At 45.7% G+C, this 22,894-nt stretch overlaps 9 protein-coding genes across 13 annotated transcripts; 5 read left to right on the top strand and 4 right to left on the bottom strand.

The window, feature by feature from the left end:
- Window positions 1-533: 533 nt before the first annotated feature.
- On the top strand, window positions 534-1,562 carry LOC136197470 (ADP-ribosylation factor-related protein 1-like). Its single transcript, XM_065987242.1, has 7 exons — window positions 534-677; window positions 737-824; window positions 880-962; window positions 1,021-1,102; window positions 1,157-1,227; window positions 1,281-1,381; window positions 1,435-1,562. Exons 1-7 carry the CDS (start codon window positions 585-587, stop codon window positions 1,517-1,519), a joined length of 603 nt encoding a protein of 200 aa, XP_065843314.1. The 5' UTR covers window positions 534-584; the 3' UTR covers window positions 1,520-1,562.
- On the bottom strand, window positions 1,387-2,590 carry LOC136197469 (tubulin epsilon and delta complex protein 1-like). The gene is made up of 2 exons (XM_065987241.1): window positions 1,938-2,590; window positions 1,387-1,878 (listed from the first exon to the last, which is right to left on the bottom strand). Exons 1-2 carry the CDS (start codon window positions 2,553-2,555, stop codon window positions 1,525-1,527), a joined length of 972 nt encoding a protein of 323 aa, XP_065843313.1. The 5' UTR covers window positions 2,556-2,590; the 3' UTR covers window positions 1,387-1,524.
- LOC136197465 (trifunctional enzyme subunit alpha, mitochondrial-like) lies at window positions 2,560-6,748 on the top strand. Its single transcript, XM_065987233.1, has 31 exons — window positions 2,560-2,668; window positions 2,751-2,798; window positions 2,851-2,921; window positions 2,972-3,013; window positions 3,066-3,157; window positions 3,212-3,242; window positions 3,295-3,402; window positions 3,462-3,581; window positions 3,632-3,734; window positions 3,788-3,857; window positions 3,909-3,967; window positions 4,030-4,100; window positions 4,154-4,261; window positions 4,312-4,374; window positions 4,421-4,467; window positions 4,522-4,659; window positions 4,711-4,746; window positions 4,802-4,853; window positions 4,902-4,985; window positions 5,049-5,105; window positions 5,167-5,284; window positions 5,342-5,394; window positions 5,450-5,518; window positions 5,575-5,655; window positions 5,845-5,903; window positions 5,954-6,009; window positions 6,106-6,161; window positions 6,216-6,271; window positions 6,318-6,408; window positions 6,467-6,521; window positions 6,573-6,748. The coding sequence occupies exons 1-31, from the start codon at window positions 2,617-2,619 to the stop codon at window positions 6,713-6,715; spliced, it is 2,289 nt and encodes a 762-aa protein (XP_065843305.1). The 5' UTR covers window positions 2,560-2,616; the 3' UTR covers window positions 6,716-6,748.
- Window positions 6,748-7,779, top strand: LOC136197468 (PI-PLC X domain-containing protein 3-like). Its single transcript, XM_065987240.1, has one exon. It carries the CDS (start codon window positions 6,785-6,787, stop codon window positions 7,757-7,759), a length of 975 nt encoding a protein of 324 aa, XP_065843312.1. The 5' UTR covers window positions 6,748-6,784; the 3' UTR covers window positions 7,760-7,779.
- A 72-nt stretch (window positions 7,780-7,851) lies between these two features.
- Window positions 7,852-12,429, top strand: LOC136197428 (protein FAM135A-like). The gene is made up of 20 exons (XM_065987185.1): window positions 7,852-8,139; window positions 8,390-8,460; window positions 8,512-8,675; window positions 8,725-8,795; window positions 8,850-9,023; window positions 9,077-9,227; window positions 9,282-9,438; window positions 9,494-9,609; window positions 9,667-9,756; window positions 9,808-9,881; window positions 9,943-10,106; window positions 10,160-10,853; window positions 10,908-10,967; window positions 11,023-11,141; window positions 11,192-11,283; window positions 11,339-11,436; window positions 11,486-11,634; window positions 11,692-11,802; window positions 11,864-11,980; window positions 12,045-12,429. The coding sequence occupies exons 1-20, from the start codon at window positions 8,063-8,065 to the stop codon at window positions 12,251-12,253; spliced, it is 2,958 nt and encodes a 985-aa protein (XP_065843257.1). The 5' UTR covers window positions 7,852-8,062; the 3' UTR covers window positions 12,254-12,429.
- Window positions 12,411-13,919, bottom strand: LOC136197431 (metaxin-1-like). Its single transcript, XM_065987193.1, has 7 exons — window positions 13,780-13,919; window positions 13,526-13,730; window positions 13,394-13,469; window positions 13,175-13,344; window positions 12,958-13,116; window positions 12,827-12,903; window positions 12,411-12,782 (listed from the first exon to the last, which is right to left on the bottom strand). Exons 2-7 carry the CDS (start codon window positions 13,601-13,603, stop codon window positions 12,419-12,421), a joined length of 924 nt encoding a protein of 307 aa, XP_065843265.1. The 5' UTR covers window positions 13,604-13,730; window positions 13,780-13,919; the 3' UTR covers window positions 12,411-12,418.
- Window positions 13,920-15,315: 1,396 nt separating this feature from the next.
- On the bottom strand, window positions 15,316-17,850 carry LOC136197430 (sister chromatid cohesion protein DCC1-like). Of its 5 annotated transcripts, XM_065987192.1 has the most exons (13): window positions 17,665-17,850; window positions 17,468-17,609; window positions 17,279-17,407; window positions 17,134-17,224; window positions 16,935-17,073; window positions 16,834-16,883; window positions 16,703-16,779; window positions 16,570-16,647; window positions 16,434-16,519; window positions 16,304-16,366; window positions 15,820-16,251; window positions 15,546-15,763; window positions 15,316-15,493 (listed from the first exon to the last, which is right to left on the bottom strand). In XM_065987192.1, exons 1-11 carry the CDS (start codon window positions 17,814-17,816, stop codon window positions 16,143-16,145), a joined length of 1,116 nt encoding a protein of 371 aa, XP_065843264.1. In that variant the 5' UTR covers window positions 17,817-17,850; the 3' UTR covers window positions 15,316-15,493; window positions 15,546-15,763; window positions 15,820-16,142. The 5 variants fall into 5 exon arrangements, with proteins under 5 accessions (XP_065843264.1, XP_065843261.1, XP_065843262.1 ...); XM_065987189.1 differs by having other exon boundaries at window positions 17,279-17,609; XM_065987190.1 differs by having other exon boundaries at window positions 17,134-17,407.
- Window positions 17,851-17,938: 88 nt separating this feature from the next.
- LOC136197429 (uncharacterized) lies at window positions 17,939-21,861 on the bottom strand. The gene is made up of 7 exons (XM_065987186.1): window positions 21,643-21,861; window positions 20,906-21,122; window positions 20,646-20,842; window positions 20,534-20,593; window positions 20,237-20,487; window positions 18,387-20,180; window positions 17,939-18,336 (listed from the first exon to the last, which is right to left on the bottom strand). The coding sequence occupies exons 1-7, from the start codon at window positions 21,749-21,751 to the stop codon at window positions 18,064-18,066; spliced, it is 2,901 nt and encodes a 966-aa protein (XP_065843258.1). The 5' UTR covers window positions 21,752-21,861; the 3' UTR covers window positions 17,939-18,063.
- LOC136197432 (adenosine 5'-monophosphoramidase HINT3-like) lies at window positions 20,916-22,855 on the top strand. Its single transcript, XM_065987194.1, has 5 exons — window positions 20,916-22,151; window positions 22,212-22,332; window positions 22,426-22,492; window positions 22,546-22,672; window positions 22,752-22,855. The coding sequence occupies exons 1-5, from the start codon at window positions 22,059-22,061 to the stop codon at window positions 22,785-22,787; spliced, it is 444 nt and encodes a 147-aa protein (XP_065843266.1). The 5' UTR covers window positions 20,916-22,058; the 3' UTR covers window positions 22,788-22,855.
- The last annotated feature ends 39 nt before the right edge of the window (window positions 22,856-22,894 follow it).

Below are 22,894 nucleotides of genomic sequence, written 5' to 3'. Positions count from 1 at the left end.
ACCAAAAGAAAACGAAATTTCATATCGTACAAGCCAGAGAAAACGAATAAGAATACAAAAAAGATAAGATATACCGATGTACATGTATACCGCTCTTCAGTTGCATGGCTACTCTATGTCGGACTTTGAGTCATTGGCAGTCTCAGCCTCAATTTCGTCTTTACTAGTCGGCACGGCGCCGGCGGCGTTCTGTATTTTGCGAGATTTCTGTCCCTTTCTTTTTTTCTCTCGTTGGTACGGTGTCGTTGACCTCCTCTTAGACTTTTTCGGCGCTGCATCATCATCGGCGGGAGGCGGAATTTTTTCAACTTTTCTGGGCTTGAAGCAAGATCTGTTTGGTCGGGAAGCCATGTAGTATTGGGATGAGTACTACCGAGGCCGCACGTGATGCAATAGAAAACAACTGGCAATTTACGAATGCACCTCCTACTCCTACATGTATAAACCTCCTACTCTAACCAAGAAGTAGATTATTAATAATTAATTAAAGTAAAACTAAAAAAGTTGTTAATTAAAAAGAATTCTAAAAGTTGCTGAATCCTGTTAGCGTGCGCTAAATTTGTTCGCTCGTTCCTTCCTTCGAAATGTTTTCCCTTATTAGCGGGCTTTGGAAGTATCTGCGACGAAAAGACGAATACTACGTCGTCATTCTTGGCTTAGACAATGCTGGGAAAACGGTGACAATCGCACGCAACGCAAGAAGAGCGTCGTTTTATTTACATCGCGTCCTAAACAGACGTTTCTCGAGCAAGTGAAGGGAACGTACGTTCCTTCGTACAAGCCCCTATCTCACAGCCAAGTCACAACGACAGTCGGATTGAACCGTAGGTGCCAAAGAGAAGAAGCGCTTTTCCGTATGACGTCATACTTCCTTTGCAGTGGGAAAAATCGATGTGGGCTCGGTTCAGCTGACGTTTTGGGATGTCGGAGGGCAGAGAGACCTTCAGTCTCTTTGGGATAAGGTAAGGAACAAAATAAAATAAATGACACACCATGTGACCTATTAATTAAATATTGTAGTATTATGAAGAGTGTCATGCTATTGTGTATGTGGTCGATTCAAGTGATCGAGATCGCCTGGAAGAATCCTTTATGGCATTTAGTAAATAGAGTTATAATTATAGAACAAAATTGGGGATAAATATCACGTGATTAGATTCTGTAATTGAAGACGATTCCCTATTGGCTGCCCCTCTTCTCATACTAGCCAACAAACAGGACGTCCAAGTGAACGGATAAATAGTATTTAATTCTGTAAATAGTAACTCGTCATAATCAAGGGTGCTCTGAGTGTCGATGACATCAAATCTCATTTTCAAGCGAGCGCACACAAGTTGAACAAACGCGATTGCACTGTAATGAGTCTATCAGCAATTCACGGGTATACATAATAGATACCCCTAAAAATCATATATATATTATATTAATTAATAGGGAGGGTATTCAGAAGTCTATAGAATGGCTCTTGGCCTGCTGCAAAAGAAATATTTATCGACTGCCTAACAAAACTGATACATAGGTAATTTAAATTTTCTCTAATAATGCTTCTTCAATGCGTTTGATTTCCTCCCGGATTGGGACTCCCTTTCCCGTATCAAAACTATATGTCCACACCGCCGGGTTAATAGACGATGCTATGACGTCATCGCTATGTTCATGATTTTTGAATTTGAGCGTTTTTTGCGCGTCGGGGTTTTCTTGATTGAGCACGCTCTCCATCCACTGCCAGAAGAGCGTTTCCCCGCGTTTCCACTCCCCTATTTGCGTCAGTATCTCGTTACAGTGTATAATCAAATCAGAGCAGCGTTTTAGCACGTCTGGATGCCGAAGTAGGTGAATTTCAGTCATACTCAGACGACAGGAAGTGCAGAGGTGAGCCTAATTAGAAAAAACTACACTCCCACTCCTTAATTAATTAATTAATTAATTGAATTAACCTTGTGAAATAACTTTAGAAATAGCGTTTCTTGGGCTTCCGTTGCACGTAGTGCGTTAACAGCGCGATTTTTCATTAGAACTGCTTGTTTGAGTAAGTTTCCCGCCGTTTCGGCCGTGCGCACTATAGCTACGTCGCGTTTCTTTGCGATTTGCTCTGAGGAGGAGAACCAAGAACGGTCTCTAAGGGACGTTTCTATGCGTGCGCACGCGGACAAGTCCGGGAAACCGGTCGTTAAAGCGCGGCAAGCGCGCGTAATGTAGCGAAAGAGTCTCTCGACGTATTTCGTTCGTACGAGTAGCCAAGCGAGAGCCAGCAAAAGCTCTCGGCTTTCGCCGCGTCGTCGCTTCGCGTCGTCGCTCTCTTTCGTTTCGTAGAAGCTATCGCGGTCGTATCCGAGCCGATTGAGGTGTTTTGCGACGAATTCGACGTCCCCGGAGTCTGATTGGCGAACGCCACATTCCATTTCAATTAATCCAATCAGGATCTCTTCCAATTTCGTTTCTGATTCCGATTTGTTGAATTTCGCCGCGCGAAACGTTTCCGGAACGACTTTGGGTAGGCCTCCGTGCTGAATGAGGCTCGACAAAGTCGATATGACTTCTTTGACGCGAGCCATTTTTCTGTCAGCACGCGCGCTAGAAACACGTGACGCGTGCTCGTGGCGAGAAAACGCTCCAATGGCGTACAGGCTCTTCTCTTCGCTTCGGATACCTCTCACTCTTTCGAGAGGTAAGAAATTGGTGCAAAAGAGCCTCCGGAGGCCTTCGCCGAAAGCAAAAGGTCAAGGGTCACGCGAACGGCACTTTTCTAGGTCCGAATCTTTCTTACGCGTCGCGTTGCATCGCAACGGAAGCTCGCGGTACGCAAAACGTCTCGTTTTGAAACCCAAACGATGCTCGATTCGCCTTCAGCGCGAAAACACGTGCAAGTGGACGTGAAAGATGGAATTGCCGTCGTTCGAGTCAATTCGCCGGGCGAAAAGGTATCGCGCGCGTGGATTAAAGTCGATAGAAACGAATCGCTTGGCATTAGGTCAACGTTCTGTCCGAAGAAACTGGGAACGAAATATTCGGGGTAAATATATCACGTGACCGCGAGAAACCGATATTGATTTTCTTCTCTTTAGGCTTTCAAGGAGTTTCTCGACATGCCTGAGATCAAAGGAGCCGTGCTGATTTCAACGAAACCGGGATGCTTCATAGCTGGGGCCGATATCAAGTAAATTCAATAATAAATAGTTAATTAATGTTTTATTTGACATTATTAATTAAGAATGCTTCAAGCTGCTCAAACGGAAGAAGAAGTCGATTTATATCATTAGTTATTTGTGGATTTTTCAGTTTTGCTTTTTTTAGATGTCAAAAGTGTCACGAAATGGTCAAGAAAGTTTGTGGGAAGTGGAAAAGTGCGGGAAACCGATTGTAGCGGCTATTAATGGGGTATGCGTTGGAGGAGGCCTAGAGGTAAGTCACATGACATACATTATAATATATAAAAAAAGAAAATTATATTTGCTCTGTAGGTTGCCCTGGCTTGTCACTATAGAATTGCTACAACTCATAAAAGTACGAACATGGGTCAACCGGAAGTGATGCTTGGCTTGTTGCCAGCAGCGGGAGGAACGCAAAGATTACCGAGACTTGTAAGGATCAAAGATATCGTAATATTAAATAAAATTCTGTGATGACGTAGATTGGTCTCCCGGATGCTCTCGATTTGATGTTGACGGGACGAAACGTGAAAGCGCAGAAAGCGAAGCGATTGGGATTAGTCGATCGCGTTGTTCATCTTCTAGGTAAAAGAAATTTGAAAGATTTAATTAGAGAAATTTATGAATACTTTTGCTAGGGCCTGGTATATCGTCTCCAGAGCAGAGAACGATGGAATATTTGGAAGAAGTAGCAGTGCAAGCAGCAAAGTAATTAATTAATTAATTAAATCATTTAATAAAATATTTTATTATTGATAGGGATTTGGCTTCTGGGGCGCTTTCGCCTAAGAGAGATCGTTCGTGGGGGAAAATGTCTGGTGAGTATGTTGTCATAATATATACAATGTTGCTGGGGTTGGGATGACGTCATCATTTTTAGATTGGAAATACAAGCTGACAACGGATACGTCATTTCTTTATAATTATATTTTCGGTCAAGCCAAGAAAAAGGTTTAGACTTTCAATCTTTGGCTAAGGCTTTATTCATGATATTTACTATTTAGGTTATGAAGCAGACTCTTGGCAAGTATCCGGCTCCTCTGAAGATCATTGAGGTGACAAAGACTGGGATGCAAAAAGGACAATCTGCTGGATATGAAGCTGAATGCAAAGTGGAGAATACAATTTAAATCTTGTATTTATATTATTGGACTTTCTTCAGGCTTTTGGGGAACTCAAAATGACGTCCGAAAGCCAGTCGTTGATTGGCTTATTTTTTGCACAGGTAGGACTTTGATCACGTGACGGCAAGACTGATGTTTTTGACGCAGACGGAGTGCAAGAAAAATAAATTCGGAAAACCAAAAAATCCAGTCAAGTGAGATAAGCAAAATATTTTCAATTAAAAGGCTCATTATTAGATTATAATTAGGAATGTAGCCGTATTGGGAGCCGGATTAATGGGGGCGGGGATCGCGGAAGTAGGCATACAAAAGGCAGGCCATGACGTCATTTTGAAAGATACCAGTAGCAATGCAGTGGGCAGAGGAATAGATCAAATAAGCAAAAAGTTTGTACTTAATAATTAATCGTTGATATTAAAAAAATCCTGATGCTGTAGTTTTGCAAAGAGAGTGAAAAAACGCCAAATGACTGGGTTCGTATTAAGAAAATAACCACGTGACCATTTAAATAATAATTTTCTTTATTAGTTTTGAGAGAGATCAGCTCATGTCTCATCTCACTCCTCAAATCGATTATCGAGTCCGCTATATGACCCCTAGGAATGATCACGTGATGAATTTTGTTTAGGGTTTTGACAAGGTTGACATGGTGATTGAAGCGGTCTTCGAAGATCTTAGCGTCAAGCACAAAGTCCTGAAGGAAATTGAGCAGGTCAGTTCCGGGATTTTCACGTCTAGGTGATAATAATAATAATAATAATAATAATCATTGTAGCATATTTCGGATAATTGCGTCTTTGCTTCCAACACTTCAGCTCTTCCAATAGCAAAAGTAATTTCTTTTTTTATATGTAATGGGGTTCGCCGCTACAGTGCTTTGATTAATTCTCCAGATAGCTGAAGCTAGCCTAAGACCAGAAAAAGTCATAGGAATGCATTACTTCTCTCCCGTCGATAAAATGCCTCTGTTGGAAATAATTACAACAGACAAGACTTCGAATGACACTGCAGGTGGGAGGGAGACACGTGCACACGTCCCGTAATTATATTTTAATTAATATTTGATAGCTGCTGCTGTGAGTGTCGGACTCCAGCAGGGAAAGACGGTCATTGTAGTCAAAGTAACGCGGGGTTATTACTTATTACGTCGCGTTTTTTATTGCTGTGCGTACCAAGGATGGTCCCGGGTTTTATACGACGCGCGTTTTGTCTCCGCTGATGGCGGAGATTGTTCGTCTGCTTCAGGTGAAGAGATAAATATAAATATATATATATATATATATTTATATATGTATATGTAGGAGGGATTGAATCCTAAAGAACTCGACAAAATGTCTCGTCAATTTGGATTTCCTGTTGGATTTGCAACATTAGCAGATGAGGTAAGGAATTGATTTTGTATCCGGGTTCTTGTTCTGTTTCCTGTGATGGGTATACTCAATAGTATGACCATGCTAATGCTGACGTATAGCAATGATTAAAATATCACTATAACTGAGGAATCAATTTTTAATATTTTAATTAGTATAAAAAATCATACATCTATGATAATTTAATGTGCTTTGTTCAAGGTTGGTATTGATGTTGCTGCTCACGTGGCGGAGGATCTTTCCAAAGCCTTTGGAACCAGGTTATATGCAATAAGAATAATTGATTAATTTTTATGAATTAATTTTTCAGAGTGGCTGGCTCGGACGTTGGTCTTCTGAAGGAAATGGTTGCCAAGGGATTCACAGGTAATAGAAAAATAATAAAATTGTACGCGCGGCGCACTTGTAGATAGACCACATGATATCCATTTTAAGAGACGGAGATATAAACGGTTTTTGTAGGACGCAAAGCTGGAAAAGGAATTTTCATTTACTCTGGCCAGAAAAGCAGCAGAGAAGTAAAGAATCTATTAATTAATAAAAATAGCCTTATTGTAGCAAATCCTGTATAGGTTAATAGTGATGCGGCAGATATTTTGAAACGATTTGCCATTGCACCGAAGAAACCGTCAGTTATAAAAATTAGAAAACAGAATTTTTAAGTCTATTTATAGTCACACAACTGAAGACGTTCAGATGAGACTTGTGTCTCGATTTGTGAACGAAGCCGTCATGTGCCTCCAAGAAGAAATCCTTCGCAGTCCAGTAAGAAATCAAAAAATCAATAATTTTTAATTCGTTAATTAATTAATTAATTTATTAGACTGACGGCGATATTGGTGCGGTATTTGGGCTCGGATTTCCCCCCTTTCTGGGAGGTAAATACGTTGTTCATTCGCTCTTTGTCTCTCGCGAATTTTTCTTTTTAGGTCCTTTCCGTTTTCTTGATATTTACGGCGCCGGAAAATTGGCTGACAAGATCCAAGAATATCAAGCTACGTACGGGGATCATTTTCAAGTGGCTCCGATGCTTTTGGACTACGCGAAAAGTGGACATAAATTTTATAATTGATTTGAAATACACGTGGGTATGTTGTCAAGGTCACGAGTGTAAACTGCGTCTGCGCAATCAACACGCAAGATGATGAACGATATAGCTCTCGAATCGTGGATGGAAAAGATGGAAAAGGAGAAGCCAGATGTAGCTGAAATTCCACTAAATCGGCTCGCCTTGCCCGGAACGCACAATTCCGGTTCGTCGACCGTCGGAAACGCGAGGAATTCGCCGTTGCTCGGAGAAGACAGCTTTCTGTCGAAGCTGCACAATAGTAGAATCATCGGATCGGTCGTGCATCGCGTAGCCGCCCAATGGTCCAAATGCCAGCGAGGAACGATAAAGGACCAGCTCAGAATAGGTATTCGTTATTTGGACATGCGCATAACGTTTCTCGACGACACATTCCATTTGTGTCACGGCTTCACGGGCGAGCAATTAGCGCCCGTTTTGACCGACATCCGGCAATTCATCGACGACCATCGAAAAGAAATCGTCGTTCTGGATATGAATCACGTGTACAATATGGGTCACGCGGAGCACGTGCGTCTAATTCAGCTAATTGAATTAAAATTCGAGGGCGTGCTTTTTCAACGTCAACGTGCGTTACCGAAGCTCGGTGACATGTGGCATACGGGAAAGCGCGTAATAGCTCTCCTGCATCCACATCCAAACAAGAAATTTAATTATGAAAATCCCCATATTCAGTCAGTCTGGTTTCCTAGTTTTATTCAATCTCCCTGGCATAATACGACCTCTCGATCGCATCTGTTCGAACGACTTGACGATGGTCTAAAAGCGTTGCCAGGCGACGGGGAACGTCTATTTGTGTCTCAATGCATATTCACTCCTCGCACGCGGACTATTGTGAAATCTCTGCTATTGCCCCTACCGGGGATATGGCGGAATCTTGAGGATATGGCTCGCAGCATTAGGCAGGAAATCATTGCCTGGCTAACGTGTTCATCTGCTGTGCAGAAACACGGGGTAAATATTGTAATAGCTGATTATATTGACGCCGAATTTATAAAAGCTGTTATTGCTATAAATTTTAGTTCGTAAATAATTTTAATTCGTAACGGAATGCCTATTTGACTTCAAATAATCTTGTTACCAGCTGTGGCGCCACTCCATTAATTAGCGTAACGCACGCACTAGTGCGAAGATCGACGCCGAAATACACGAGAAAACATCGTCAAACGAAGTCTCGCTTACGAGACAAAGTCCGAATAGGGAATCGAAACGCAAGAAACCGGCGAATAAGCGCGAAAATTCGATTTCCTCGCGTCTAAAAACCGCAAAGATTGGAAAGCGCCTCGACTAAAACAGCGAACGAAGGCGCGGCAACGTTGTCTATTCGACGCGATGCCCGATCTCGAAGCCGAATGGAAGCTCTCGATCGAATTCGACAACTTCGCCAACGTCGATCTCTTCCAAAGAGGGTAAAATCGTCGAAAAATCGCCCGAAACGGCGTCGCGCTCTTCCTGTGAACGCTTCCCATTGACATCTGTTTACTTTCCCTCGCGTCTTCGCCAAGGGGGGCCCCCCCTCTCGATTTTCTTCCTTCGAGAGGAAGATTTTACGAGTCTTATCGCGGTTTGGCAGCGCGTTTTGCGATCGTTATTCATCGCGACTGACTTAGAAAAATATGCTCATGTAATGTGGGCGTGGTTTTTATTTATTTTTCTTAGTTATTATCAAGTTCGATGCAGACTCAAAGGCCCGTCTAATTTGTCCTACGTCTTTCGTTTGGGCTCAGACGGTAGAGAAAATGAGATAAGGGGTGATTGGGGTGGGTTGAGACATTTTTTAGGTGGGGATATATCCGGGAGACGGGATTACATTCTTCCTGCTTCCGTCGATTCCGAGGAAAAATGTTTTCGTTCTTCCGTTCTCAATGTTCAATTTCGAAAGGAGGAATTTGCTTTGAATGAAGTTGCCTCGGCAACGGCAAAGGCTCTCGTAAACGGATCAGAGGCAATTAATAAATCAATAAATCAATAGATTAATTAGCGGAAAATTGTAGCTACCAGACGTTTTTCCATTGCCACTTTTGGAACTCGAAATAAGCCTCTTCTATGGAGAAACGTCGTCAGGGTAACAAAAAAATAAATAAATAATTATCATTCAATAGAAATTATTAATAATTAGAATTGCATCTGTTGAAAATATGAGTGAGATTAGTAGTCGTTCGGTGGAACTTCACGCTGATTCGTCAAATAATGTTCATTATCGTTTGCCACTTATGTTTGATTATTTTCACTTGGCGAGAATCAGCTTCACAGTCCATTGTTTCTTAGCTGGAATATCATCCATAAATCAAACGTAAGATATAGATATTGAAGTATTGATTTATTTAATTTTTTTTGGGGAGGAAGTGTTCCTCCAGAGAAACACTGGTATGATTTGTTTACGTCATCGCATCAAAACGAGACTCCACCTGAACCCACTCTACCCAAAATTCTCTTCCCCAATGACGTCAAAATAAAGAAGAAGAAAAAACGAAGTTTTAGAGGAAAACTTCACCGAGTGAATAACAAATTAAAAATAAAATTGCCTAATATTTAAGAAAATTTTCTATAGACTCGAAGTGGCGGCGTTTCGACGTCACTTTTAAATGATCACGCCTTGGAAGTTCATAGGTGTCTTTGCGACTTGTTGCTATCGTCTCTTGATAGCCTAGTGACGTCATTTCGACATCTAATGTCCGCGTTACCACCGAGGCAACAATTGGCAATATGTGAGAAAAAATGATTAAATAAATTATTTAATCTCGTTGATATTTCTACGTGCAGCCATTCCAGAAAAATCGGCAAAAATTGACGCAATGAGTGAAAGTCTAAGAAAATGCACGCAGCCCACTGCTGTCATAGCAACGGTGGAAGAACACCTGAAAGAACTCAACTCAGAGGCAAGGCAAATTTCCTTATAATTAATTAACACAGAACTAATTATTTTATATGAACAGGCCGTTCTTCTTTGGACTCAATACACGGAAGTTGTCTCCCTCAATCCATCCGTCATCAAAGCACTGGCAGAAGAAAACCAATACCTTGCGGTAAGTATATATTTATATATATTTATATATTTATTGAGGCTTCTTGTTTAGATGTCTCGTTTCCATGAAGCCACTATTGTCTTTCGATGGCCACGTGACATGCTGTTTAGAATCCCGGCCAAATGGTAAAGATATCCAACGGGAGAAGAATTTCTTTAATTAAATAATACGAATTTTAATTTTTAGCCGGTATCCTCATCTGAAAATAGCAGAGGCAATGCATCGTTCTCAATACATGTACCAGGCCGTCGCTCCTCTTCCCTTAGCATGCGGAGACGCGGCCGGAACGCCCGTATCCATGCCAATTCTCTTTGAAGATCACTTTGACGCGGCACCACACCCACCCGGAAGTATCAAGCGCAATTCTTCATAAGATCTCATAAAAATATATATATCAATATAGGTAATGACGTCGAGGAAGAAGATGATGAACCTTTGGTTGTACCACGCCCCCGCGCGTCTACGTTGACATCGCGAAAATCAGACGTTCATCCTCTTCTTAGACATAGCGTCTCTCTTTCCTTATCTCATCCCATTGATATTCCCCTGCCTCCGCCTCCTCCCGTTGCCGAGGCAACCGTTGCGCTTGCTCCTCCTCATCCCAATGGACGAAAGCATAATCGAAAGAGCTCCGATATTCCTAAATTTTCGTCAAGTTTTCCCGGAAGCGTCGGCAACGCCGTCAATTCGTCCATTGTTCCAAATGGAACGAATACAAATGATGATGCTTTTGGTGGGGCCCCCGCTGCTGCTGCTGCCATGACAACGGGGGCTAGTGCAAGTGTTCCGGCGAAAAAACGACGCAATCCGCCTGGGGTTCCTCCCATTAATGGAACCGATCTCAATTGGCTCATTCCTCACGAATTAGCCGATATTGATTTTTCGTCCATGCCGCCTGATTTCGTGAGGGAAATTCTTGAGTCGGCGGCGGCGTCAATGGCGACCAAAGAACCCGCCGCCGCCGCCGCTTCCGCCGCCAATCAAGAGGCCAAAGAGGAAGGAGACTACGATGCGGAAGGTCCGCCTACTCCGCCTTCCCTGCCTCCGCCTCCCGTGCCGCCAAGACGACAATTCTCTCCAACGGCAAGAGATAAAAAGTAAGTCTACGAAAGTGATTAATTATTAGGCCAATTATTACTTTTTTTCCTTAGGCTTGAGCCTGTGAAAGGGGAACTGCGAGAAATGCTGAGCATGAACGGATTCTTTCTCAGGCAAGCTACGTAGTACGCTACAGAGACGTCACTTACATTAGAATACCCTGTATAGCGATTTTCCCTGTCAGTCGCCTACGCGACAAAATGAGACTACTATGAGTTCCATGGGATCGTTTCTCGCGTCGCGATCGCCGTGCACACACGTCATCGTCTGCGTGCACGGATTGGACGGTACAGGATAATAAGAAATGCTATTTATTTATTTATTTATTTATTTATAGGTAATAGCAATGATTTGAGATCGTTTCGAACGTTTTTGGAAATCGCGTTGAAAGACGCGCGACTTGAATTCATCATGTCCGAAGTGAATCAGGTGAGTTTTTAATTAGAAAATATTTTCGGAGGGATGGGACTTCCTTATCCCCCAGGAGAACACCTTCTGCGATTTCAATTTAATGACGGATCTCTTCGTAAACGAAGTTCTTCATCACATCGAAGCATTCAATATTCATTTCGACAAAATCAGGTTTGGGGGAAATTCAGTTTAGTGATCACGTGACGAAACTGCGTCGCAGTTTCATTGGTCACTCCCTTGGAAATATCATTATCCGCGCCGCGCTGCAGCGACACGAATTTGAGCCTCTCCTCGATAAACTTCACACGTTTCTTTCGTTATCCGGTCCTCACTTGGGCATGCTGTATAATAATTCCTTAGTTAGTACAGGTAAGACTTTTGTCCAAGCTTGAGTTTTGTCTGGGCTTAGTGCGCGCTCGTTGCTAGGCATGTGGTTAGCGCAAAAGTGGAAGAAATCCGTTTCGTTGTCGCAGCTTGGTTTGAAAGACCATCCCGATCCCCGACAGACGTTTCTCTATCAACTAAGCCAGGGCCGAGGTGACGGATAAATAAAATTGAAATAATAATAATAATAATAATGGGTTAATTAATTAATTAGGATTGAGTCTTTTTCAAAATGTTTTGCTTGTGTCGTCTGTGCAAGATCAGTATGTCCCGTATCATTCGGCGAGGATAGAAATGTGCAGACCGGCGGTCAAAGATTCGTCCGACACAGGCAATACAATAAACATAATTAATAATAATTATTATTTAAACCTGTCTGTGTTCCCCCCCCAAAGGCTCTGCCTATAAGGAAATGTTGCTACATCTCATCCAACCCATTGTTGATAATCCCAAAGTCAATTTAGTTCGCTATGACGTCATTCATCATTTACCCGGCCGAACGGCGGACAATTTCATTGGCCGCGCCGCTCACATTGCCATGCTAGATTCCGAAGTCTTTATCCAGAAATTCGTATTCGCCAATTGCGTCAAATATTTTACGTGAGATAACAAACGAACAAACAAAGAAGCCCCGCCTCCTCTGGTAATTAATTAATTAATTAAGCAGACCCACATGCCGCGATGACACGTGATTATTTAAACGCGTTTCTCTCCTTACCTTGATGTAGCAAACACGTCGTCTGTACTAAGTCATATCAATGATGTTTTATTAATTATTTATTTCTTCTTCCCCCTCGTCCTCCTCTTCCTCTTCCTCGCGTATTTCAATTTCAATAAGTCCACTCAAAAATGCATACGTAACCATAGCGACTAAACCAAATCCAATGGACCCCCATTTTTTCAGCTGGGCCTTTCGATTGCTAGTAAAAAAACTCTGCTGAGGAACGGGGGCCTCTTCCGGGGCCCTCATTCCAATCGACGTCACTGATCTCATATACTGATCCCCAAAGCGAGCAGTGAACCCAGCCAGATTCTCCAGAGACAAAACGTGAGGCTTTAGATCATTAGAAGGGAGGTTGCTGTTCAAGATGAAGGCAAGGTAACCGTAAGAAATAGCATCAAGAGTTGTGGGCCTAGGAAAAGGAGAAAGAATCTTAGACAGGTAGAATTCTTTTACCTGTCGCCGAAGAAGAATTGCTGGTCGCCCAAAAACGACGATAGAAGATCAAGACAGTGTTTCGCTTCAACAATGATCTATAACAAGTAAGTTTAATTAATCTAATTAATTAATCTAATTTATTTATTTACTGTTTTCTCAACGTTTTCCCCTTTGAGTGCAACCGCTTCCCTAGCGCGCTTCTCCAGTTGACCGGGTACATAAAAATTCCATGGAAACGAGCAAGCGGTTGCGTAGTAACCGCGAATGACGTCAGCGTAATTTTGAGACTTGACAAATTGAAGGTAAAGCTTGTAGATTTTAATACTGTATCAATTCTTCGTCTAATTTTATTGTTTTTTTAATTACTATTGCCGGATGAAGGTGAGTTCGTATGAGTGAGAGAAAAGCCATCGTATCGGCTTTTTCTTTCGTTTTTAGGATGTAGTCGGCGTTCCAGCCTCTGCTTCGGAAGTAGTCGAGTACGGAATGAGCGCCGCATATAGCTTTGTCTCCCGTATATACAATGGGAAGGTCGCCTGCAGAAGATCGGGTCTAACTAGGCAATGAGACGTTCGAGATGCCTACTGGTGTATTGATTATATCCAGTACATTTGTGGAATGCCGCCTGGGAGTCGGGAATGGCGCAGAAGCGCGAATAGGCCTGGTTATCGTACGCAGTTTCCCAAAGGGGCCTCACTCGCTCTGAGAATTACTTACTATCACGGACAGACATAAAGGATCAAACGACGGTAATTGATCGCGTCCAGGCCAACAGAATACGTGAAGACCAGCCATCGAAAATCAATGCGAATGCTTAACTAACGCGCGCGAGTCAACGAAAAAATTTCATTTATTTCTGATCTTCGATAGGTCGAGGTGTCTTGGCTATTTCTCCTATTACTGAAATGGCGTTTTCGTTCATCTAGAAATAAAAAAGTAAGTTGATTATAATTTTAATCAATTTATATTACCCCATCTGGTTCGTCTTCCTCACTCTCATCGCATCTTAGACGCGAAAACAACTGCAACAATTTCTTGAAATCCTTCAAATTCTTTCCAGTCACCCTTGCCACGCCAGGAATATAATAAGCCAAAGTAAGTGACAATTCATCTGATTCTGGTGGCATTGACTCGCCCATCACTTCACTTAGGGACTCCACCATGCGATAAAAGCTCAGCAGAAACGTCGCGGGATTTCCCGCCAAATCGGGTCTTCGCTTTCCCGCGAGAACGCCCATTGACTGCATGATCAAACACGTGACCGTCTTATAAACGTTCGTCATAGCGAGATGCCCGGAGACCTTCAAAACTCTCAATTTGGGCCCCACCGTATCGGCAAGCCACTTCGCGACGTCTTCCGACAACTTAAGATCGACTTCGAACTGGACAGCGTCTTCGTAACTCAGGTAATCGAGCGTTTGGGCGAATTTACGCCTCGTGGGAGCCCCCCCGTCCGTTTCCGCGTCCTCACCCCTCTCTCGAACGCGATAACGACCGTCGAGAAACTCCAGTACGAGTTCAGTGCTAACTAGCGTCGGTTTCATTGTCGAATCGACGCCCGGGGCGTCGGTTCGAATAAGAAGGCCCCCTATAGCGTCGCAAAGCGGATAACAATGTTTTATCGCCGCTCGAAGCGGAAACTGAGCGCCGAGCTCTAGTTTCATCAAATAATCGGCGAGAAAAAAGGTGAAGACGCCCGATCCGAGCTGCTTCGTACCGATCGTCTTCTCCGAAGCGGAGCAGGCGGCTAGAAAGTAAATTTTGTGCTTGTCGTCTTCGATAAGGGAGGCGACTTCGCGAGCGATTCCGGCGGCGAAACAGCAGTCTAGTATTACGACGACAGGCGTTTCGATCGATTTTAGCCCAGCTAGAGCACCGACCACCTGTTAGGGAAAGAGAAAGAACGAAACCCCCATACATGTAGCGCGCTCCACCATGTTTAGTCCGGGACACTGACCTTCTTCGCCGTGATTAGCGGCGACGAACGATCGACGAAATCGGCTCCGACGAGCGCAACGCGTCGATTTTCGTAATGAGTTCCGTGTCCGGAGAAACAGAAAAAGAGCGCGCCGTCTGTCTCGACGTTTTCCGCTGCATTTCGCAACGCGTCCTCGATATTACACGCGGTCGCCGCGTACGGCGACTCCGTGTCGAGAATTTCGACGTTTTCCGACGGTAGAATAGCGACTCGTTCGATCGCTCGAGCGAGAAGACGAGCATCGGCGTCGCACGTCGGATTATCGCTTTCGCGCAATCGCTTATTGACGTGACGGCCTACTCCGGCGCAAACGGCGCGACTGCGTAGGGGATCGATTTGAGGCAGCGAATCGACGCTTCGATTCGACTCGATGAGAACGAAATCGCTGTAAGGATCGGTCGATTTCGAATCCGATGATTCTTGTCTCGATTCGTCGTTGCCCATGTCAGGAGTTAGCGTGCTTTAGATTCGCTGTCGTTGCCTTAGGGACCATTCAATTAACTAATTAATATCCGCCCACGCAGTCGCGTCGAGAAAAGGTGATCTATTACTACAGCACTAAGCGTCCATGTAATGAGTCTCGTGTCCGTGTTGAAATACTTTTCTAATGGACTAAATAGGCGGCGTTTGGTTTCTTCGGGCATTCTCCCCTGGAAATGATCTTGAGCGGCTTTTTTCTCATGCACTTGAAGTAGGTGAAAATGCAGCTGTAAAAAAAACATAAGTCAGATGATACTAAAAATAGCTTCGGGCACGTACAAATTTTTATATGTTTGACCGTCCGACGCGCACATGGCCTTTCGCTGCCACGCATTTTCCCGCCACCGACTGAGCGTGCACGCATTGGGATCGCACACGCATTTGGGCCTGTTGCGCCGATTCAAAACGCACCGCTTCCTCGAACCGCACTTTTTGTACAAGCACCCTAACTCCGGCCCATGAGGACCGGCAACAACCGGAGATATCCCCAAGGAAGCCTAGAGAGAACTCAGTCTATTCTCTGGACCGCATATAGAAAAAGAGTAAATTTTACCGGGGCTATGTCAACTTGAATCGACTCCGTAAAGAGTTGAACCAACGTAGCGAGTATAAGAAACGAGCTGATGACGGATGAACGCATACTGTAGTCGCGACTTTCTTAGCAACTGACTCTATAGGAGTCTCTCGCGCGCTTGTATATATACAGTATGTGTCCATCCGGAACGCTTAGCAATGCGGAAGTATTCGCAGAAAACCGGAGGTCGGCAGATCGTTTTCCACTGCGGTAAAACGAATAGGAACCACTTGGGAATGCGGAAGCGCGTTCACCACACAAGGAAATAGCAATAGCACTTATATTAATTAATAGTACATGCATTACAAAGGGCGCTTGGAATTGTAAAGTTTGCCGCCTCGATTGTCCGTCGACGTTCGCGCGTATTTGAGTAGTAGAGCGTTCATTGATTGCTTGTCGCTGGCGAGATCGCTAGAGGAGAAAACGTCGGTGCAGCAGAATGCGAAATATTTGAGGAATTTACCTTATGTAGGGTTCCAAGTCTTCCAGTCGCCACTTGGGTTTCGTTTTGAACAACGTGGCGAATCTATTAGGTGTAGGCGTAATTTGATTTCAGGAGACCGCGATTACGAAGTAGGGGGGGTCTAAGGAACCTTTGGGTCGCGTTGCGCGGAAGATCTCTGGCGGCGTAGTGCCAAATTACCGGAGGTTGGGCGTCGAGATCCCACAAAGCCAAACCCTGGAGAAATCAACGTGAGGTTTCGTCGTCTCGCGCGCGAGACGGCGCACTTTTAGCTGACTAATGTCCGTCGTCATTCCCGACGGCACTGACTGTTGCCAACTATTCATAAAATCCTCGTAACTAAACTAGAAATTTCCGCCTTTGCAATTATTCACGCGCGTATGGGGTCTCTTTAAAAACCTTTCCTGCGGCTTTGAGTAGATACTCGCCGTAGAATTGACACACCTTGAGCTCGTTTAGGGAATAAAAATCCGGATCTAGAACCAGATCACTTTAGGAACCGAATTTGCCTTGTTTATCTTATTTTAGACCTTCGTTCTTCTGGAACCCATAGCAGTCGAGGCAATGTTTCAGCACAAAACTAACCCCCTTATCCTTTAAGTATATCTTAGCATCAGGCCTCTCTACTTACGGTGGATAGTCTCCCGCTAGTTCCGCGTACACTTCACTGACTCTTAAATGTGCATAGGACCATTGTTTATCGTCAATCAAACCCAGTATAGCCATGACAACTCTTTCCTCGTACCCGTCGTCGAGAACGCGCCAGCGAACTAACAGCGAGGCGAATGCTATCTCGAATAATGATTCGCGCGACAATGGATTCTACGTACGATTTACGCAAAAGGCGTTGCGCTGACGAAGCCCTAATTCGACTTCGTCTTCGCTCGCCTGCACTTCCCTCAACAATTCTTCCACCAAATACTTCAGGTACGAATAATAAAAATATTGCGTAGGCACCTGTACGTAATATTTTACCCCTTTATTCGTGCTAGCCTTCTCTTCATCCGGGCCCTTGTACGCGCAGTCCTTCAGAATTCGATCGAGTTTTTCGAGCCGTGGCTGACAGCGCTTTAGCTCGTAGTAGCAGTTCGCAACGCCGGGGATCTTTGCCGAAAGGAAAGCGCGTCGCGGAGAAGGTAAAAAGGGGACGAAAAGGGGGTCTACTTCTCCTTTTGCTACGTCGCCTTCGCTTCCGAGACTTGGCGCCAGTAGCATCGTGTTCGATACGTCCACGACTTTTATTTCGTACGATTGCGATCGCGTGCAGAGCACTGCATCTTCGCTTGGGTCGCCCCGTATAGCGAAACTGCAGTAGAGATCCCTAAAGGGCTCCCTCTCCCCGCCCGGACGCATTTTCTCACTGTTCGCCGTCGCGTAACGATTCGATCAAGTTCTCCGGTATTTCGACGAGGCGATAGTCGCGTTCGTTGAGCGTAGAGGAGAACTCGAGTCTTTGAATTGAGTGAGTCGCTTTTAGTCCGGCCGCTTTGGCTCGATCGGCGACGTCGTCCATTTCTCGCGGGTGGCGATAGCGCGCGCACACTCAATTCCTTGTCGTCAAGGCCAACGAGTTGCGCGCGCGCGCGCACTCACTCAATTCATTCATTCATACAGTATGCAATCGGTTTACAAAAATAGAGCGGGCAGTGAGAATCACCTGTCACACAACAGAAAATTAGCAAGCAAGACTGAAAAAAAGACGCTACAGGGAAAAAAAACGAAACAAACACTGTCATTGAAGAATCATAGCAAAAATCAAATCAGAGGCAATCCAAAAGCTCATCCGAGCCGAGAAGCTTCACTTTCTCCTTTAGTCTCTCTAAAGAACTCATTTCGCGCTGCGCCCACGCGTTGAGCATCGCCAAAGTGGGCGACGACTCAACAAACGAGAGCTCACGAATTTCCGAGTGACTAAAACCGAGATAGGTTGCTAGGAGACGCCAACATTTACCGGCATCTTGCAAACGATCAAAACGCTGCGCCAAACCAATTTGCACCTCATTAGACAAATTCTTCCGATCCATTTCCGGGTTCTAGTAGAATAAATAAATAATTGATTAACCCGGAAGTCGGTAGTTTTTACCTCAAACCAAAGAAGCAAAGCGTTGCTAGGGACAACGGGGTCAGAATCCTCTTCGTTAGTGGGTATTTTTCGCTTTGCTACCCAATCTGAATCCTTGGTATTGGGCAATTGAATCCACTCACTCTTTCCTTGTGTAGGTGCATTGGGGTGTCGCGCTGCTAACTCGAATTTCAATCCGGGCATCCATTGACGTTGCAGCTCGTTCATCGTAGCAAGGAGAAAGCGTAAGATTTCCATGCATACGGAGGCGGAAGGCCGACTCGCTTGAGGTGGGGCCCCGTATTGGGTTCCCTGCACGACGAATTTGATGTGATCGCGACACGCCAATAGGACGAGGTCATGATCTGAATCGAATTCGAAGCGCGCGCACGTGCGGAATAGACCCGGATGAAAGGGGCACAATTGAAGACAACGCACGAGAAGCCGACTGAAAAAATCCAGCGGCACGTGCATGTCGCCATGGAAACGAAACGCGAGGACTTCGGAATCGCGTTCGGCGGAAAGCGATTCGCAAAATTCCTCGTGATCGGGTTTGATGTGCAACATGGCGGGCATGTAATAGGCGGTGGGCGTGGTCCCGTCGCGCTGCAAGCGCGGCGCGACGAGATCCATTTGCTCGGCTATAGCCAATAGGAGCAACTTATTCCGAGCGTAATCGGACCATACGTGGTCGATGAGACTCTCTTCTAGAACGCCTTCAGCGTGAAGACGTTGCCAGGAGTCTTGAAAAGGCCCCGTATCACCCGCGTTTCCCGTATTAGAGGAATCACCTGAACCGTTCCCGCTTCCAGCGCTACCTTGAATAGGAAGATGAATTTCGAGTAGACGTTTGATTGCGCCTATGAGCCATTGAGGTTTCGTGACGATGATGTCGCCCAATTGCACGCAGCGACGATAGTGAAGAAGAAGACCCTGATCGTGATAATACGTCAGCATTGACGTCACTTCCGTTTTGTCAGTGACGCCGCATTCGTCGGCGGCGATGCGCGCTACGTCGTCGAGAGTCGCGTAGAAGACGTTTTGACGTCGAACCGTGTCCATTGCCTTGTCGAATTTCATCCAACGAAACGGAACGTCCACAGCGAAATGACGTCGCGTCATTTCGTCGACGATGACCCGGATGTCCTCCACGCCCTCGTCGTCGCGCGTCGTCAAATTGACAACGACGTAAGTAGATATCCAGGATGCGTAGGGTTTCTTCGAAAACGCTTCGCTCAGATGAACCCACTTCTCTTTGACGACATCCGGGTTTGTAATTTTATCTTTTCGCGTGCCGACGACGATGATGACGGGATGTTCGTCGTCGCCATCGCCGCTCGTCGCCGAATAGACGGCGTCGACGTTTTGCACGATTTGATCCAAATAGGTTTCGCCTTTATTTTCATCCAGGATGACGTCACGGTTACCCTGGACGAAGTGGGACGGCGCAGGCGCGTCGAAATCGAGCGAAACGTCGACGACGAGTGCGTAGATGGCGCGATTTGTGTAGAGCGACGTCTGAAGGACGCGATGCAACGCTTGACCTCCCATATCCCAGATATTGATCACTGTTTGATCCTCATTGCGAGCCGTTGCCAATGCCGATGACGTCGACGTCGAATCCTGCGTGCGCAACGCTGTAACAATTCGAGTAACGATGTCTTCCGGGATCGGTGCTGGAGAGGCGGATTCCTTGGTTGTTTCCATGGCAATCGGTGGATCCGCGCCGCCGCGTTTCTTTTTCAATTCTTTCGCGACGTATTTCGCGATTTCTTTCTCGTATTCGCGCGTTTTGAATGCGCGCTGATCACGTGTCTGATACGCATAATATTTAGGATATTTATTGGAGGCGTTTCCCGGATTGTTCTCACCTTCCAAGGTCTTCTCTGCTCTGGTTCGATAACGCACGCATTCGTCGAACATTCGACGGCGACAGTGCTCTCTTCCATTGGATTGAACAGCTGGCCGAGTAGCGCGCGTTTCAATGACGTCTTTCCGCTACGCGGAGGCCCAAAGAGAAAAAGTCGCGCGCGTCGCATCGTCTTTTGGCCTTCGGCGAGAGCCTTTTCGTAAATCCTCGCTGCTTCCGGACTACGAGCTTCCACATCCTGGGGAGTAGCACCTAAAAAATATATAAGTAATTAAATATTTATTTACGTGTTGTTTACTTTGAGATAGTTTGGCCTTTTTGGGTGGAGGGCTCAAGTGAACCATGCGGAATCGAGAGTCTAATATATCACGTGATTATTTAATTATTAGTTTTCTCTGTTTTTATTTTACCTGCTATATTGGCTGCACTTCCTCCCATGAGAAATGGTGACATGGGTGTTAGAGGAGTCGTTGGGGTTGAGGAAACTTCCGAGGGCGTGCGCGGAAGACGAGCGAATTGTTCCTGTCGATTTTTCAAATCTGAATCGAATTTGTAGACGAGACGCTGTCCAGGAACTTTCTCCAGGATCCCCTTATCATAGTAATATCTAAGGATAAATAGTATTAATCCGCCCCTCTCTCTCGAAATTCAATTTTATTTTTAGATGTACCTGAGAGAACGACTCAATTTGTCGTAGTTCATGTTGGGTCTGCCCTTGCGAAGACCCCACAATCGCGCCACTTCTTCCGTTTCTATGACTTTGAATTCGCCCGGTTCGACTCCCGTCCATCGTATGATAGACCCAAACTCTTCCTTATTCAAAATTTCAAGTAGAAATTGCCAGAGCTGAAGACGAGGTTGTCCGGGACCCGACACGAAATCCATACCTAATTAATAACGATATAGCGCTAAGTAGGAGTGCCCGGAATGCGGAAGAGGCGGATCCCCTGAATAGCGCACGTGATCGAACAAGGAAGTGAAACGAAGCGAGCACGTGATGGGGGGGCAGAATAAAGAGTGGGCGCGATCACAACTTGGGCACCGCCGCCTCCGCCGCTGCCAAATCGAAAAACGAGGCGGACGCGCGGGCGAACGCGCGATCGTTTCGCAACACCAACGTCGCGAAATCGTCGCAAAAAAGTAGCGAACGCGATCGATAAAGAGAAAGAGCGGCTCCGCAACGCTTCCGCCACGCCCTCCACGTAACGAAGTCTCCGCGATCGCGACGCGTTTCGTCTCATCGGTAAATTGATGCGCCGGAAGCTCCGCCTCTCGTATCGCGTCTCGGTGTCGCAAGGAAGCCCGAGAGGGAGAGTCTCGCGAAAGGGGCCACGCGCTCTTTGCCTACATCCGCCTTCCGTGTGTGCGTATGCGTGCGTATGGGTGTAGAGTCGATCGTAGTCTTACCTCGTGCTTGCTGTTCGGCCGATAGAGGTGGAACGGAGGCGGAGGCGGCTGCGGCTGCCGCTGCGGCCGCGGCGGCCGTCGCCGCTTCGTTCGACGCGTACGGATTCATTTTCCTGTGTCGATCGAGGCGATAATTGAAACGAATAGGCTGTGGGACGATGATCGAGGGGCTCGTTGACGGCGAGGCGGTCGCGGCGAGGAGTTGCGCCCGATTGGCCGGAACTGCGCAGTAACATTCGCTTCCGGGTGCTTTCGTGACGTCAGAAGTGTGGGGGATTCGCGCACGTGGTTGGTTCGATGCGAGATAGGGGGAGAAGGGAAATTTCGGCGGCGCTAATAATGCTAATTTGTCAAATGCGACTTCTGTACTTCGAAACCATATCGAAACGAACCGATTAGTTCTTCGTTTGATATCAATGGCTGAGCAACCCAGCAGCGAAATCGATCGTCGTTGTACGTTCTGTAGAATTGCGTCTGGGCGCGACGACAAAAGTGAATTACTCTATGACGTCAGAAGGAAATCGCGCTTAGGCAACAGAAGAGTAGTCCCAAAGCGCGGTCTCATTTAGGACGACAATTTCGTCGCTTTTAGAGACATTAGACCGGCAGCCGAGCATCATTATCTCGTCGTTCCGAAGAGACACGTAGGAAATCCCAAGAGTCTCGCCGGTTCGGCCGACAGAGACTTAGGTAAGGTACATATCGAGACTGCGCCCCGCCCCTCCCTCTCCCCCCGCGACCGCGACGATGACTAGAAAGCCGTTTCGTTCTGTTTCGACACAGTGGAAGAGCTGTTAGAGGTGGCTAAAAGTGTCGTGGGAAAGCGGGGTGGCGACCCGGAAGCAGCCAGGTAGCGCGTTCCCTTGGGGAAGACAAACACGAAGTCTGTGATCTCTCTCACAGATACGGCTTTCATTGGCCCCCTTTCAACACGGTGCAGCACTTGCATCTACACGCCATTTATCCTCCCGATCAAATGGGCTTTTTCTCGCGTCTCGCCTATAGACCCAACTCCCTTTGGTTCGTCACGGTAATTATATTTATGGCGATGAATGAATTTGGAGTGCTTCAAGGGGGGGCGGCGCCGCCGCGCTTTTTTCCTACTCTAGGCCGATTGGTTGCTCGATCGTCTCGCATCGAAGTGATTACGATAATCAGTACTAATTATAAACTGTTCGAACACGCGAAAATACAATGGAATGCCACGCCCTAATACGGGTCCTCGTTCCTATTACCACTCGTTCCATTTCGT

This window comes from Oscarella lobularis, chromosome 17, assembly GCF_947507565.1.
Source record: "Oscarella lobularis chromosome 17, ooOscLobu1.1, whole genome shotgun sequence".
NCBI classification, from domain to species: domain Eukaryota; kingdom Metazoa; phylum Porifera; class Homoscleromorpha; order Homosclerophorida; family Oscarellidae; genus Oscarella; species Oscarella lobularis.
The sequence above is the reverse complement of the archived record's forward strand: the minus strand, read 5'-3'. Positions and strand labels throughout refer to the sequence as shown.